This window comes from Setaria viridis, chromosome 2, assembly GCF_005286985.2.
Source record: "Setaria viridis chromosome 2, Setaria_viridis_v4.0, whole genome shotgun sequence".
In the NCBI taxonomy this organism is placed as follows: Eukaryota; Viridiplantae; Streptophyta; class Magnoliopsida; order Poales; family Poaceae; genus Setaria; species Setaria viridis.
In genome coordinates, this window is record NC_048264.2 from 40,970,975 (window position 1) to 40,988,498 (window position 17,524).

Below are 17,524 nucleotides of genomic sequence, written 5' to 3' on the forward strand. Positions count from 1 at the left end.
TTTGGAATAATTCTCTCTACATGCCATTCAACTGAATTCTGCCAAGCAGCTAAAATAAAATATCCTTGGATCGTTGCCAGTAGAGAAGAGGATTATGTAATTGGTGCATCAATGAATGGATGGTTACGTTACAGCACAAGTACTTCAATAGTTCAATTGGAATTTTGATCTATATACTGTATCGCTAAAATAAAAACGGGTGGATCTGGCTATTTGTATTATATTACAAAGTAGGAATAAAGCTTGGACTATTCTCCCGAGATGACAAAGTCGATCACTTGGAAATATTGCCCCATCCATACGAGGTGCTATTTGGTAGGGTTTATCTTAACTTCGGTTTTACCTGTTTTGCGCAAAACAAGGCACTGTAGCATGAAACTATTTTGTAAACGGAGGCTAAAATGAACTAGAAGTTGGGTGAAGCCGCTATTTTTAGCTTCACCGGTGAAGCCGTTTTCGGAACAGTTCTCCCAAACGGGGCCTGAATCTTACCAACTGAGTTCCACTCATTTTGCCCAGATAGTCTACATTCACCGCATACCTATCACTTGTTTGGCATTATTCAATCTTTAGAGCATATGTGGCCCTGTTTTTTTAGCTCCGGTTTGTTATAATCTGCAAGAGGTCCTAGATTGTAACAATCCACAAGCCAAACTGTTACATCCAACAATCTGCTTCCCCTCCCTCCCATCCTGTAATCAACAATCTGCAAGTTAAACAAACAGGGCCGTGATCAAGTATTCCAGTTGGACATTGCTATACTGTTGTTTAAACCCTTGATGTGCATTCATGGCACACGTACAATTCTTTGTATTTTTTTAACGCAACATTTCTAACTTATTTTTTGAAATAAAATATTTCCAACTTCTCGGTGTTAGCTTGTGTCCATGCAAAAGTTGGTGTCAAGACGTGGCAAAACTATAGCTGCAAAATAATTAAAAAACAGTATACCTTTGCAAAAGTTGCAATTCAAATAAGTCGTATCGGAGGTCTAACGATATCTATATAACTTATATCTATCTATCAATCTATACTATAAGGATCGAAAACAATTATTTTTCACTAGATATATTTCCGAATACCTCCCACAAAGGACCCACTCGCCAGTCCAAAGGTGGAGAAAGTTTCAATGTCCTAAACAAAAAGCGCAAGATGCAAAATGGTTCTGCCATATGCGCAAGACTTTTTTTCACCGATGGAATTTCCCGTACCCGCGCCCCTCCGCACCGGTCCCGGCCTGTTGGCAATGTTACCGTAATCAAATCACGGTGATTCTCCATGATGACCGTGATTGCCATTAATCCATGCGGCTGCCTGTGGAGTTGCCTTCTTTAGCGCCCTTGCCCTGGGAGGGTCACGATAATTTGCAATCAGGCCCTGGGAGCACCCTTGGCCCGTGCAAAAACAGATCGCTTGTGTTCGTGGTGATCACCTGGCCGGTGCTCGTGGCAGTCAGAGCAGCGGCCGGTTGCCGGCGGCCGTTGGCCCATCTACGGGACGACTCCCACGTGCAAAAACAGATCGTCTAAAATCGGCTGCTCGTGTTCGTAGTGATCACCTGGCCGGTGCTCGTGGCCGCGGCAAGACTTGGTCATGGTGATCACCTCGCCGGAGCTCGTATGGGTGAGTTGGTGAACTGTTGTAATTTGATTCCACGGTGTCTTCCTTTTTCCCTTGGCACTCATGTTGATTACTGTGTTCTAGGCTTCTAGCCCAGTAGTAGCAGCAGTACAAGGTGACAACGAACGGATGGAGCTCTAGGCAGCTTGACTAGCACGAGGGAGATCAGCGGCCCCCTATTCCTCCGTCCACGGTGGGGTGGTCACGCCTACAGGTTTAAGCTCAATCTCTCTATCGCATCTTAAACATGTAGAGCACTGGTGGATCACGACCATTTAGTTCAGTCCTGATTTCGACAGTATCTATTGACGTAGAACATCATTTTCCTATGCACGTTTAAAAATCCTCAACGGAGTCTAGCTTGCAAGCAAAAAAAATTTATAGCATAAAGATAAGGGGATAGCAAGCAAGAAAATTGATACAGCATCAAGCTTTGTTTTAAGACAAAGCTTCATACTTATTTTTCTTTTATTTATACGTGCTCGTAGATTCTGAGGAATAACCAACATTTACTTGAACCTATATTTTGCTTGGGCCTTAATTAAGATCATCAATGTGACGATGCAATATGATTTTCATGGTAGATGTGCTGGAACCCGTGATTTTATTCTATTTCGCCCACTCGGAGATGTGACAAATACAACACCGGCCAGCAGGTATGGCCGTGGTCATAAGAGATTGAGAGGAGAATCTGATGGTTGTATCCTTTTCCCTGGCTCCCCATATTATTTGTTTGTTTGCCCATTCTGCAAGTCATGTGTTAGTCTTTTTAAACTGCTGATGGTTAAGGAATCGAAAATATTGATCTGGCCGAACGTATGAGGCAAAGGAAAAGGAAAACATATGCCAATTTGACGGAGGAAGAGAAGGATAAGAAGCGTGCAAAGGCCCGTGAAAATTACTAGCGTAGAAAGACCAAAGCCAAATCATCGAACATGTTGCATAATGTGTCTGGTATGATGCTGGCCTAAATTGTTTATCATCAGTTCACTAAGACTACCTAATTTAAAAGGCAAGCATCAGGCACGGAACATCCACTGCAATCCACGCCGTTTTGCAAGATAACCAGAATCAACAAAACAACTCCCATTACCGGACATCCGTTTTGGAAGCACCCAGACTGGTGATATAAGTTATTCCTTTGTTATGTGGTAATGACTATGTGCTTTCAAACTGTTTTGACTGTGGTCTTTCTCTATTTTTGTATTTATAGGATTATTCAACGAGTTTGACCTAAACGATTGCAGGGACCTCCTTCCGGAAATCCCATTGATTACCTATATCAGTCCCTGGATCAGTAACTGATACAGTCATCACTACAGTTTAGCATCAAAACAATAAAAGATGCATAAAATCATATAAAAAGGGTTTCACCTCTACGTAGAGGAGAGCGAAGCGGTCACCCATTCCACAAGCAAAATAAATTTAGAGCACCATTAATCCTATCTCTGTACAATGAAAGCAGTCTGAGTATACTTATGGTTGGTGCTCAGCAAATCCTAGCGTTGAAATTATATTAAATGCAGGGGAAAATCAAGGAAAGGGTATGAGGTTTGATTCTATCAATAAACCTATTTTGTGCAAGGTGAGGTGAGTTTCGGAAAGAGGTAAAAAAAGGAAACAATTTTATTAAGTTGTTAGCCTTGGAGGGAATGTTACCTCCCCTACTAGTTCCCATATTTTAAGGAGCCTCAAAGACCGTCAGGGTCCTGAGCCGGCATACGCCTCATTCTCCAAATTACTCTCTTAGGGCCTTAGCTCCATCTCACCAACACACATGTTTATGAACACATGATTATTAATCAACAGGAACTTTGACTATGTGGGCTTGTAACTGTGAGCCTCGACTATCCAGATAGATTTATACTCTGGAAAGTTTGTACACTTTAACCGTACATTCGATCAGCCCATACCATCCGTAAAGCGGTACTGACCTACGAGACCCGTACCCGTCGGTGTCTATCTCTAGACAATATCCCCTAGGTACATCCACGGATACGACTGGGGTCTAAACAGGGGTCATACATCATCCATTATCCCGAGCAAAAGATGCATCATAAATGTGGTATACAATACCACCAGACCACTCTAGACCTCCACCTATGACCCATGCCGACAAGACCTAGGGCGAAGCGAAGGTCTTGCTCCAGTCTACCCGTTGCCCACCCGTGGCCCCTTGGGATGGATTTCTAGGTTCAACTAGTGGGGTGTGAATCAAGGCCTCACATGAATAGGTACCCTCGAAGGTTGTACCTTTTTGACACATAAGGTTGCACGTTTCACTAGAAAGACTTGCCCGTGAACCAGTCCTTATGCGACCAAAGTAAGCTCTTGGGACAAGATCCTCCACTGAGGTTCTCCTCTTACTTTCATGTCATGTCCTTAATGGTTTCTAACTCTCTTTAGTTGGTTTATTTTAGATTAAACATAAAAACTCACGCCTTTTGAGGGTTTTTCATAAAAGCATTGCATTTATATTGTTCCTAAGAAATCTAATTCTAAATGACGCTCGGTCATCGATCTAGTCATGATCGAGACCATTAATAGGATTTTTGGTTAGAAATGGCTTTAAGTCAAGGTGAGGAAGAAAATAGAGGTAGGTTGTCCCTATGGTTTTATAAGATATGCAAGGCAATTTGTTATCTTGGTATATTTTATTATCTATAAAAATAGGATGAAAATATGATCAAGGAGGTTGGTGCTAGGACTTGCCTTCATTGTGCTTCCTAGGTTGACCAGGCCTTGGCTTCTCGTCTTCTAGATCCTTGGCTTCTTGTTGGAGTCTTCATCGGAGAGCCTGATCAAGCTAATGTTTCTACTCATCTTTTGGACGACTTCGACCTTCGACTTAAAGCCTTCTTGATCCTAGGCCTCCGATTAGGCGTATCCTCGGCTCACACAAGCATATAAACAAGCAAACAATTCTAACAATCAATATCTAGTTTAGGAAATAATAGACAATGGAGGTTTTGGGAATTATCCGATATTTAATGAATAATCCCAGGTAAAGAAGAATAATTCATTAATTATTTCGAAATGGATTTCTAAATAATTAATGGATTGAATGGTTGGAGCTTAAAAGAATTTCTAGGAAATTACTAATGGGTTTCCTAGAGTTCTGGATGGGTAGCATAACGGCAAGGTGTAACACTTCCAGTGTTAATATTAGGATTAGAAAACTTCAATAGCGCATAATGGAGCATCATGGCATTGCATTGCTTGAGCACTTTAATTGTTGTTAAATTGATCAAATGAAATTGTGTGAAGCAGCTCAAAATTACATGCCAAGTGATTTTCAGAAAAATTGCATGGGCCCACTTGTCACTCTGTCTTCTCCCTCCTTCACTCCCTCTATCCTCGGCTGTGGGTGGTAGGACGGAGCGCACGCCGCCGCTTGCATCACGCCCACACTGTCGAGCCCTCTACCCCATGTTTTCGCAGTCAACCGCACGTGTGCCGTCAAATCTACGCGCGCTATACCACTGCCGTTCCGTCACCACCGACTCCGCCGCCCATACTGCTGACGACACGATAGCACCTCCTCAATCGTCATCACCACTATCGCGCCTGGCCGCACCATTGCTCGTGCCCATCCCCGCCACTGCTGGCCAGAGCACGTCCAAGAACTTTGCCCTTATCCTCGCCCGGCATTCGCCTCATGTCTCCCTTCTCGCTCTCTTTACTTCCCTCGCCTTTCTTCCTTCTCCTCCTCCCCTAAACAGAGCAAGCCGAGCTAGCCATTCCACCTGCCGGCTAAATCCGCGAGCTCTGCCCCACCATTTCCAAATCATCGCCGCCTCCACCTAGCCAACCCTCCCAGCTACCCTCTCCACCTCACCTTGCCCGCCACCATGGCCCTCATCACTGGAGGTTGAAGTTCCCGCCACCGCCAGTGCCGCCACCCACCACCACCCACCTCACCGTCGACGCCCACCTTCCCAGCCTCCTCTTCTCCAACCAAAAGCTAAAATCAACCCGTGGTAAGCTCCTGGCCGTGATGCGCTCACGTTTTCTTGGATTTAGACTAGTTGCCACGCTCGATTTCGAGCTCGCTGCCGGCTGTGCGCCGCCGCTAGTCAAGGGATAGGCTAGGGTTAGAGTTTTGAGGGAAAAAAGGGGGAGAAGGTGCGCCAGGTCATGGGGAAGGCGAAGGGGTAGTCATCGGGGTGGGGGAATGCGCCACCACACTAGCATCGATGTGCTGCCGCCGCCGGCCGTGAGCTGTCCCGAGGAGGAAGGTGGTGGGGGTGTTATGTCTGAGAGCAAAAGAAGTTCCAAGGGGTTTTTCATTAAGTGTTGGGTTTAAGTGCTAAGGTGGAAAAGTTCAAGGGGCCTTAGTGCTAGATCTAGGGGCTTTAGTGCAAAAGAAAGGGTAGATCCGCTAGGATAGTTTTATTCCGAGGACCTATCTACGAAAGTAACTTTTTCTTTTTCTAATTTAGTTTTAGTTGAAATGGCTGAAACTTTGGAAATCCGTATAAACTCATAAAAAATGATAAAATACAAAATAAACTTTGTTGGCTTCCTGATGCTCATATCTACCTTGTAAAAATACTTGTTCTTGTGAAATATGTGTTTCTATTGCTTATTAAAATGCATGTTGTTTAATCTCTTTAATTTGGAATAAATAGTTCTCTTACTCATAAAATCCTGATAAATTCACAGTAATATATACTAGTGTTGAAAACTATTCTGGAAAGTTTATAGCACTAAACAGATGATAGAACTCTAGTTATAATCCCTTCTTCATATCTGCAGCTTTATCATGTATGATTTTTAGTAAATTCTGTAGTAGTTCAAGAAAGCTAAACTTTTTGCAGTAAATTGCTTGTGTAGGGAGAAAGCTCCTGTAAACCATTCATGATCGTTTACCAACAGATGCTTCCTGAACACTTATTCCTATTGAAAGTTAGTTTTTTTAAAGATACTTGCTGCTAGGTTTTGTAGGCCCACAAATTAGTCTTTATGCTCTCTATCAGTAGTATATTCATCTCTGAAAAGTTCACTAGCAAAATCATTATGGTTACTGCATAAGCTTTTTTGTTTAGCCTCTAGTGTGTATTGCTATGGTTTTAGCCATGAGCATGTTTCTTGTGTAGGTAACACTATGTCTTGATGCTCTCCTTTGAACTTTTAATCCTGTATGATTGAGTTGCTGCACTCTTTAAAATGGATGTTATGCATGTGTCATCGTCTTTCAATCAACTCATACATTTGCATTGCCATGTAGATAACCCGCTAGTCGACGATCTTTATGAATTGATCGTCGCATCCGAGAGTGTGCAGCTCGAAGCCTCCCCAGTTGAAGCGCCACAAGACCTGAACCAAAGTTCAGAAGAGCCCAATGCTAGTTTGGAAGGCAAGCACTAGAGCATGACCAATAATTTCAAAACTATGCAATGTTACTACTTGCGTATTACTTTTATGCATTAGGTTCCTAGGAGTTGAATGAAACCTTAGTTGCATGATCCCTAGGATTCCCAGGTCAATACTAGCATGTGTAGGTCGATAAAAGTGACATGCTTAATTAAGAATGGTAGAAGTCAAGTGATTGCCTATCGTTCGCAAGACATAGGACCTTTTGATATTATGGCAAGTTACTTGAGAATGAATCACTGAAGAAAGAAAAGTTGGAGACCAGGCGAAGATAGATATGAAGTTGAAGTTAGCGTTGTTGGTTGTGCTCCGCCCGTGTCAATTAAGTTCCGTTCGTTGTGGCCCGGCTAATCGAGTTTGGACTGTACTATACACATGCTGGAAGTAAGAGGTAGTTGAAATTGGTAAAACCTAGTACCTTATTGCGCGATTGTAGATTGAGTTGGTCTTGTTTCCTATTCGTGTGCTAGTCAGTAACTCATGGCTGGTCCGGGGAGGTACCGGTGGGGATTAGCACTCAAGGGTCGTAGGAGTTCTCAAATGCCATCGCTCTTTAAGGGAACTATTTGCCATATGCGGCGCGACGGGGCATGCATATGTCATGTGTATAGGTCCACCTTGCAAGGTTAATAAATCGAATCAGTTCACCACCGCTCTCGGTTAAGAGAATCTTGATCACCGTGTCACATCATAGTAAGAAGTGGAACGAAAAGAAATAAGAATGATGTTGATATTGTTACCTAATCAATTATTTTTTCCACGCTAAAAAGTTTTGAAAATATTGCTCACTTAGAATGGTTAGCTCAACTTTAATTTGGATGCTAAAATTAGAAAGTAAGGATCCATTCTTAGTTGCTTTCTGGCAAAACAAACCCCTCAGCCAAAAGCCTGGCATACTAGGAGTCGGCTAAGTATATACCATAGTCAGGTAAATCTTGCTGAGTATTAGTATACTCAGTCTTGCTTTGTTGTTTACTTTCAGGTCTTAGTGAAGAAACGATAGAGCTGGTTGCCGGTCAACCTTGGGATGGCCATCCTTTACCTGAAGGGTGGTCGATTGAGTGGTCTTCGACCTCTCCTTGAGGTGGTCTCGTGTTGGATGACATGTTGGCAGGCTACTCATGTTGTCATGTATCTTTATTCGCGCTCTATCATTTAGACTTCCGTTGTATTTTATTTGAGAACTCTGGCTTGTAATCTGTTATGAATTTCGAACTCGGTTTTTAAATTAAGACAGGAACTCTATGTTTGTGAACTGAAATATCATGTTGTATCATCTGCGCTCACCTCCGTGTGAGATTTGTTGCATGTTGTTTCGATCGAGATATTCAGTGGTTGAATCGGGCTTGACCCAACAGACTGTTGGATTACACCGTTTTAAGTACGTGTGACCGAATTAACCATTAAGATGATGGTTAGCACACTTAAGCCAGTTTAATTTGGCCGGTTCTGCCACACAAGGTTTTATCGATATCTAGGATTTTGATCGGGCAGCATATTGGCTAGAATTTGGATGATATTTGGGATATTGGTTGAGCATTATAACGGCTAGGTTGGTCAAGAATTAGGGTTTCAATCGGGCGGCATAACGGCTAGGAGGAGACGATATTTGGGGTTTCAATTGGGTGGCATAATGGCTAGATTAGATCAATATGTAGGGTTTGAGTATAACGACCGAGTTGTGGGACATATCCTAGATGTAGCTTGGGTGTTGGATGGATCTGGGGTGTGAGAGGAAACTTGTACGATGAGCTCGGCTTTATCCCGGGGTGTGCCTTGTGATGGGTGGAGCTTTGACAAGTTTCTATGGGTTTGGGTGTTGCTTGGGGTCAATGGCTTGAGAGCTCACTCGACGGACACCACTTCGACCTAGCCCGGTGCTCGAGGATAGTCACAGGGCGATAGATGGGGCTAGGCAAGATCAAGCGGATGGAGGCCAAAGCTTGCTCGATAGAATCACTTCGACCACTAGGGCGGAGCCTAGCAAGGTGACCAAAGATGGTTATGGAAATGGGTTTGGGTGGCTTTGTAGTGTTTTTAGGAATTTTTTGAGATTTTTTGGAAGATGGATGGCTCAAGTGCAAATTCTTGTGTACACAAGAAGGGATTTTCTATTTAGAAGAAAGGGTGATATGTATAAATAATATGAATTTGAGATGAACATTGGCAATGGAGTACATTAATAGGTTTGGAATATTTTCTACTATTTTTGGGGAAGTTTTGGAGATGTGGAAGGACTTAAAGTGAACTTTGGTGTGCATTTGTCCGAGTGCACGTAGCAATTTTAAAGCGGCTGGCGCAAGCAGCCGGTTCCGCTGGTTACTGTGCTGTTGTCCGTGGACCACGGGTTCGTAGACCGGGGGTGCGGATGAGTGTGCTGTACGTGCGCTGGGTGTATGCGGCAGGGAAGTGGAGGAGGGGACGGTGGGGCGGATGGCGTTGGGGCCAGGCCCGCACGTCAGGGCGAGTGAGAGAGAGGGGGTTAGATGGAGGGGGACGGGAGGGGACGGCGTGGCATACCGGTTCGGCTCGGTGGCCGGGCGGCGCCACCGTGCGCCATGCGCGCCGTCAGGTGGCTCGCTGGAGCCACGCCGAGACGGCGTTTCTGGCCACCTCCGGCGATAGTAGCACCACCAGGAGGAAGCAGAGCTCGTGAGGAGTCTCCTGGTGGTGTCGTGGTGGTGGAGAAGTGAGAGGAGGAGCGCGGCCGCGATGAGCAGGGGAGTTTGGAGCAGCCGGCCCGGTGTGGAGCAAGGGAGAGGGGTGGCGCGCTATTTATAGGCGCGGGGAGCTCGGGTTTGCTTGGCGGTAAGGAAAAGGGGGAGGGGAGGGGGGTTGCACTGCTGGTGAGGGGGGATGGCCGGTTTTGCATGGCGAGGCGGAGGGGAAAACTAGCTCGGGGCAGGCGGTATGGGCAGCGGGGTTTGGGGCGAGGTGGTTTTGTGGGAGGCAAGAGAAGCAGCAACGAGGGGGGTGGATCTGGCATGGGAGGTGGCGGGGAGTTACTGCGGCGGTGGCGGGATTTCACCGCGGTGGCGGGTCGCAGCTGAGCGGAGGTATTCGCTCCTCGCCGGCAGCGGCGCGACGAGCAGTGTGCGCAGGCGAGCCGGGCAGGCCGGGCCGCACGTGTTGGCGGGCCGATGCGTGCGTTGGGCCGAGGCGAGCGAGTGAGTGGCCGAGCCGCTCTGGTGGGCCAAAGCGAATGCGGGGCAAAGGAAAAGGGAGGCCGGGCCGAAAGAATGAGCGGGCCAGATGGGAGGTTGGCAGCCCGTTTTATTATGGGAAGGCTTTTCATTTGTTTTATGAGGATTTTGTATTTCAAATTTGAATAGGATTTGAGGTGGGGCTTTGATGAGACATGAAGTTGAAACCTTTTGGAGGGATTTGAGGTCTAGAAAAGTTGTATGTCTAGGAGTAGCTAATATTTTTGTAAAGTTTTGGTTTGGAATTAATATTCAAATTAAATTTGATTATTAATCCCTAGGATTTTAGGGAAAGGGATTTATGAAGATATTTTTCTAGTGTTTTGGAGGTCTAAAGGATTTCATGATGGAAGGAGTTTGGGTCAAATATTTGAATAATATTCAGAAAGAACTTTGAATAGGGTTTGGATGGGTTTAATTCAAATATATTCTAGGAAGAATATTATTAAGAAAATATTCCTAGAGCAAAACTATGCAACACATATGTTGTTATTTTATGCAAGATTTATTTGTAGAAAGGGTTTTGGATATTTGGGAGAAGAGTATATGCTTAGTTTAAAGGAATTTTTTTTAAAAGTGTGTATTTTAGATGCTCTAAAAAGCGGGATGTTACAACGATGGTGGGGGATATTAGCAGAGAGTGTGGTTGTCTGATTGATCCATCGTCAGTTGGCATATCTGCATTTTCAGATGATGGTATTATATTTCCTCCATGTTGCCGTGTTGGAGAACGTCTTACTCATTTCATTTATCATTGCATGTATTAACTGTGGGTGGTTATTGCATCTATTTTTTGTTTGAAAAATGTCATTCATATGTCAATGATTTTAATTTCTGCTAGATTTTCTATGAATTTAAATTTTTGTTTACTAGAAGTGGAAGAAAAAAAGGTGAAAATTCACATGATGCTAAGTGTCTATCTAAAATTCTTGTTTACTAGGTGTTTTGAAATATATCATTGCAGCATGTATTTATTTTCTATAAATATACAATTGAAGTTAACTAAATCTCTATTGATACAAATATTTTGTTTACTAGATACTCTACTAGTTTGTGAAATGATCATACATACCCCTAGTAACTATCATAATACAACAGTTATCTTCTATCAAATCATTTAATTAGGGGTATAGTGTATACCCTCGACATGCTCAATGGACAAATATTGTGCAACATTTTTCTTTGGAAACCATATGGATAAATATAGTATATGAGAGAAATTAAGAGCAAACAACGTCTATATATTTGAAATGGAGGGAGGACACCGACAAGGAACATCCGAGAGCATCCATGCTGCCAGTCAAGTCGTTATGACATGAAATGGTTGAGACCGGTCCATATAGTAAACAAAAGCGGAATATGTTAGGAAGAAGTCGATGCAGGTATTAGGTATAGTAACTGAAAACAATCTTTCACACATGATTCTATCCGTGTCGCCCTAATGCCAGGTAGTGACACTGGATCATCGAGCCATGGCAATCTTTCGTCCCTACTATGATGACTCAACAATGAAGATTGAAGAGCAAAGCAGAAAGCAGTTCATACGTCGTGTGCAAGTCTATCTAGCTGGGCTGGCCAAACCCTGGTCCGGTTCCAAACACAAAGATTCGATGTGGCCAAACGCATCACGTGCAAGTAGGCCCGGGTTCCCGGGATACCCACGCTAGAGGGTGGCCAGGATCGGATTCCCAGTGTCGGGCCCGGGCGGGTGCTTTGCTTGTTCATCTAAAAAGAAAGACTGGTGGCTGACGCGTGCTCTTTATTCCACCCCAGACATTAGGGTTTATGCATATATTCCTCCATCATCTTCTATAAGTACACTATCTCTAGAAACCTCAGCAGCAAAGAGAACATAACGTGAGTCCTATATTCTAAAGAAAGCAGCACTGTTGGCCGCGATCCAAGTTCGTAAGCAACCATGGCGGGAACCGGCCCTTGCTACATGTCCCTGGACCTAGAATTGCTTCGGGTGTTAACCGCCGGCGACGCAGCGGCTCTGCAGGAGCTACTGAGAAGAAGAGAGGATCAGACAAGCGGTCACGTCGCCGTAAACGTCCAGGCCACGGCGCCGACAGACGCGTTGGCGGCGCAGCCGTGCCCGGGGACGAGCTGCCTCCTCGGCGTGACGAGCAACGGGAACACGGCGCTGCACCTTGTCGCCAGCCGCGGCCACGCCGACCTGGCGGCGCTCATCTGCGAGAGGACGCCCTCGCTCGCCGCCACACGCAACACGTTCCTCGACACGCCTCTGCACTGCGCTGCAAGGGAAGGTCACCGAGAGGCGGCGGCCTGCCTCGTGGCGACGATGCGCGCCGGCGGCCGAGCGGGGGAATTGGCGGCGGCGCTGCGGGCCAGGAACTGCCTGGCCGCCACCGCCTTGTATGAAGCTGTTCGGCACCGCTGTGCCGGGGTGGTTGAGCTGCTTATGACGGAGGCTCCCGAGCTAGCATCGGTAGAAACTGAAGACGGCTCCTCACCGTTGTACTTGGCGGCGTCCATACGCTCACAGGAGTTGGTCCGGACGCTTCTACGGGCGTCGCCTGATGGAACGCCGTCGCCGGCGTCGTTTTCTGGTCCCGAAGGACGGACTGCTTTGCATGCCGCCGCTGCAGCGACTAGCCATGGTACAACAGAATTTACAATGCCCGCCCCCTCTTTTGTTATTTATTATATACTTCTATGACATCTTTGTTCGTCTAAAGTGGTTAGCCGTGTAAGTTTAATCAGTCATTGTTTATTCCATTTAAATGGTCGTTTAGTCTGAACAGACAACTAAGAATGTTTATGTTTAACATTTACGTTTACAATGTTTCGACTCCTTTATTTTTTTTTTGCTAAAGAATTTCTTCTAAAATTGAGAAATAATGGCTCGTTTCGGGGGGTTTGTTCCGAGTAAGTTGTGGTCTATCTATATATCTCTTTGTGACAAACTGCTACTTTTCATTCAGAAATGGCTCAAGAAATACTGAGTTGGAAGCCTCAAGGTCCAACTTTGCTTACCAGAGTTGATTCTACAGGGAGAACGCCTCTCCAAGTTGCAGTGATGTATGGAAGACTCCGTACTGTTCAACTGTTCCTAGATGACATTACATCTGCAGAGCAAGTCCGCATTAGTGACAACCATGGTCTATTTCCGGTGCATACTGCTGCTATATTTCCAGAAGAAGATGCCATTCGTTTGATGAGAAATACAAAGGAATATCGAGAATTCACGTGGCTAAAGCTGAAGCAGCTACTTTTGAATGGTCGGGCGACGCTAATTATTGATACTCTCTTCAAGAAATGCCCCGGCTACTACAAAATGGTTGATGACAAAGGAAGAAACTTGCTTCATTGTGCCGTTGAGCATAATAGTTACCGGCTGGTTCGCTTTATCTGCCAAAAGTACACCATTGCTACATTGTTAAATGGGACGGATTACGAAGGAAACACACCGCTCCATTTAGCAGTGAAGTACGGATTTATTCGGATCGTCAGTACACTACTGGAGACGATGAGCGTGGACACGAATATCGTCAACAAGGATGGTCTGACTGCTGGAGACCTTGCTGCAGCGCTCTACGAATACTTCCCGGTAAATTTATATCTTGTACCGACTTTCTACATATTTTCCCCTTTAATTTTTTTAGATAAAGAAAATAGTTTCCTGCCTTTGCGATCGCACGTAGCCAAATTCTTACATCATCATCAGCCTAGAATCTGAACACAAAAAATAAGGAAACGAGTACACATAGGGCATGGAAAATTCAAAAGCGGAGTCTATTATTACTTATGTATGTTTCCCCTTATAATTTGTAGAGCTACTTCCAGTTTACTCAGCCTACATTGTCATGTCATTCCGATTGTGTTTGTGTTCATACAGTTTTATTAATTACTAGCAAAATACACATGCGTTGCTACGGTAAAAGATCAATTGTGTTTTTCAAACTAATAACATTTTTTATTTCCATCACTAAATTTTTATTCCACTTATTGGATGTCTACGGGCTGTACATCAAAATATAGCACTCAACTATGTAGTACAGCAGCATAATAAAGCAATGAAAGATATTTGACTGCAACCATTTGAACCAGAAGATTTAGCACAGTAAAAAACAATGGATTTGGTGTGTCCTCCTCAGCTCAAGTGAGGATGTCTACACTATCATATTGAGTACTGATGCAATTCATACAGCATAGCAAATAGAAAATAGGACCGTCAAGGGCACAAAAGCACTAACTTTTGTCAAAATGCTCGCAACAAAGCCAATCTTTCATGTAATCAGTTATTAGGAACTCGATTAACTGAATCCTGCAACATGGGACAAAGTACAGTGATATAGTAAAGTACAGCAACTAATTATTATGTCCAGTAACAAGAATTAAATCAAGATAAACAATTATCAATCATCCATCAATAGAATTTCTTCAGAGATTTCATGGCTCTAACAAGTATCAGAGTATAGCTTGTTTTGGATGAAAATTAATGAGTAAAGCCAATAAAAAGGAAATAATATTCAGATACTTGAGTGCATCTTAACAAACTTGAAAAGAATTAGCCAAATAGTAAAACCGGTAGCCTTACAAATACATACAGAGAAACAGATTAGTGACAGTCTGACACATCCTCCATATATGAAATCAGGAAGCAGGCAATGTGTAAAATGCTGAAGTAGATCACGTTTTCATCCATAATTCAACGCCAAGGAAGTCAAATGTTTGTTTCTTAACTCCCAAGTGAGAAAGTTAAAACGAATACAATGGACAATCAAGATTGACTTAAGTAGTCAAGACTCTTCCAATGAAATCTAAATCAGAATGAATTGACAGTCAGCTTACATGATGAATATATTGCCATGGATCTCAGGGAAAGCATCATCAAAAGGATCAACCAGAAGTAATCTTTCTGATGCATTCGAGATCTTTTGAGAAACTGCAAGGATTATCCGCTGACCAATAAACTCCTCATTCCCTAACTTACGGAACAAGTGCTGCACAGAGAACTGGGCATCTGAGCAGTCAACTGATCCTGCGAAATATTGAACAAAATGGAAGGAACACAAATCAATACGCTATAACCAAGCAAAATAAGATCATAGGAACAACATAGATAGCAGATTTGAATAAAATAAAGCATAAAGTAGACGGATCGTGATTTGTGTACGCCTTTGCTGGTCAGACCTACCAGCGCTGCAAGAAGCATGATAATGCTACGCTGGCGCCCACAACTGCAGCACCAGAGTAAGATAGGCTTTGTCCTTCAATTTGTTCAGATCAGCTATTAGTTTGGGGATTAAGCCGGCCGCTCCCTGCCGCCGGCCGCCGCGAGGGGCTCCCCTGCTCCGCCGCCACCTCTCCGCCGCCCGCTACCCTATGCATCCTTTTGCCTGCGGCCGACTTTGCCCAATCGGCTAAACCCATCCTCCCCTCGTCTTGCACGCGAGAAACAAATCGGCGCCTCCTCCGCAGCGACCGCGCGCCTCTCCCCGGCGGCGACTGCCCACGGCGGCGGTAGCGGCGACTGATTCAGGAGGCCTGGCCGCAGCGCACTCGCGCACGGCAGCCCAAGTCCAAGCGCGTGGGGGGACTGGGGAGGGGGCTCGGCTGCGAGACGAGCACGGGCGCGAAGGAAGAGGGGGAGGGCGCGTACTCCCGGTGGCAGGCGTCTTCCGCTCCCGATGGGCGAAGGCGCGGAGCCCCTTCCCTGCGCATCCCCTCCCCACGCTCAACTCTGATGGTGGATTTGGACTCGATGCATCAAGATCCAAGCTGAAAAGAGAGATCGAGTCTTCATTTTGATTGGAAAAAAGATTCAGGACAGCAGGGCAAGCTCAACGCCGATGGTAGACTTGGAGGCTTCGCCGGCCGCGCTCTCGACACCACCAAGCGCCCGGCCGACCTCGCCGCCCAGGCCGGGCGCAGGGGCAGCGAAGGCAACAGCGTATAAATTTCTTCATAGACCCTAGATGGCTTGATACAAACGATGGCTTCCATGATGAGGAGCAAAATTACCATGTTTCAGGCGTTCTTTCGTAATTTCACACTTTCAGTACTAGGGTAACACTGCATGCGCACTAACAATTCGTTGTGAAATGGTCATCTTCACCCCTATTAAATTGGTTTCTTCTTTTTGTCCACAGAGTCCAAATACCATTGTGTCAATTTGTCTGAGATATTGTGGAGTTGAAGTTAGTCCATATCGTGCTGACCGTATCAGAGAACGGTCAGCACAGGAAAAAACAGACAATTCCAAATCGGTCCACCCTCTACTTGCAGACAAGAAGCCCACCAAGGAACAAGCATCCTCTGACAAAGAAGAAGAAGATTTCTCCAAGACAGGAACGATTGGATCGGTCCTGATCGCTACCGTGGCATTCGCGGCAGCCTTCACCGTGCCGGGCGGTGTCGTCGCAGATGACCGCCCGGGTTCAGGGGCTGCCGTGATGGCGAGACGGTTTGCTTTCAGAGCATTCGTCGTGTCGGACGCCATGGCCTTCTTCTGCTCCATCGTAGCGACCTTCTGCCTTATCTATGGTGGCACTAAGGAAGCTCCACGCGCGCAACGTGTACTGCACAAGGCGCGTGCGTCTACGTTGCTGCCCCTGTCAGGCCTGTTCACTATCGCGGCGTTCCCTTTCGGGTTTCACCTGGTGCTTGGTAATGCCAATCGCGGGCTTATTGTCTTTCTGTACATGGTGTCCTCGGCTTCCATCCTATCCATCCCTGACATTTGGAATGCACCGCTATATGGGATGGTGAGAGCGGCAAGGCGGCGAGCTGGATGTTTGGGAATTATACGAGTCCTTTCGAGCGCATATGTTGCAGCCCCATTGTTTGTGGTGCTCATCTGTGCCGCCTTCGCCCTCGCCGTAGCCCTCGACATTGCTCTCCCGAATTACTGACTGATGTCTTCGTCTCAGTCTTTCAATCATTAATCTGCAGTACTCAATTGGTAACTGTCATGTTGCAAGTCTTTGATAATATTTTCATTTTCACTAAGTAGCTTTCCACTAACATATTTTGGTAATGATATATTTTTCAGAAACATCTTTGAGTAATTCTTGATACCAAGTTTTTTTAATGACTTTCAATGGAAAAGGGATGTGAAGGACCCGATGGAGAAATGGGATGGCTGATAAAAGATGAAAGGAAAGTGGACAAACTTCTGAGATTAGTTTCCAGTCTGTGCCCTCGCAAACTCCATGCTTTACCAGCTCCTTAACTACTCCCCCTCCATTTTGTAATAATGTAACTTCGATTAAATTTATAGAAAATGCATATAACATCTACAACCTCAGTTCAATTAGTTTTATTAAATTCATCTTGAAATATGTTTTTATAGAGCA

General features: G+C 45.0%; 1 protein-coding gene across 3 annotated transcripts; it reads left to right on the top strand.

Annotated features, from left to right (window-relative positions):
* Positions 1-12,020: 12,020 nt before the first annotated feature.
* On the top strand, positions 12,021-17,475 carry LOC117842178 (protein ACCELERATED CELL DEATH 6). 3 transcript variants are annotated; one of them, XR_004637474.2, is made up of 4 exons: positions 12,021-12,823; positions 13,148-13,773; positions 16,319-17,130; positions 17,221-17,475. XR_004637474.2 is itself a non-coding variant. In XM_034722548.2 (3 exons), exons 1-3 carry the CDS (start codon positions 12,118-12,120, stop codon positions 17,078-17,080), a joined length of 2,094 nt encoding a protein of 697 aa, XP_034578439.1. In that variant the 5' UTR covers positions 12,021-12,117; the 3' UTR covers positions 17,081-17,192. The 3 variants fall into 3 exon arrangements, 1 of the variants encoding a protein (XP_034578439.1); XR_004637475.2 differs by having other exon boundaries at positions 17,278-17,475; XM_034722548.2 differs by lacking the exon at positions 17,221-17,475 and having other exon boundaries at positions 16,319-17,192.
* The last annotated feature ends 49 nt before the right edge of the window (positions 17,476-17,524 follow it).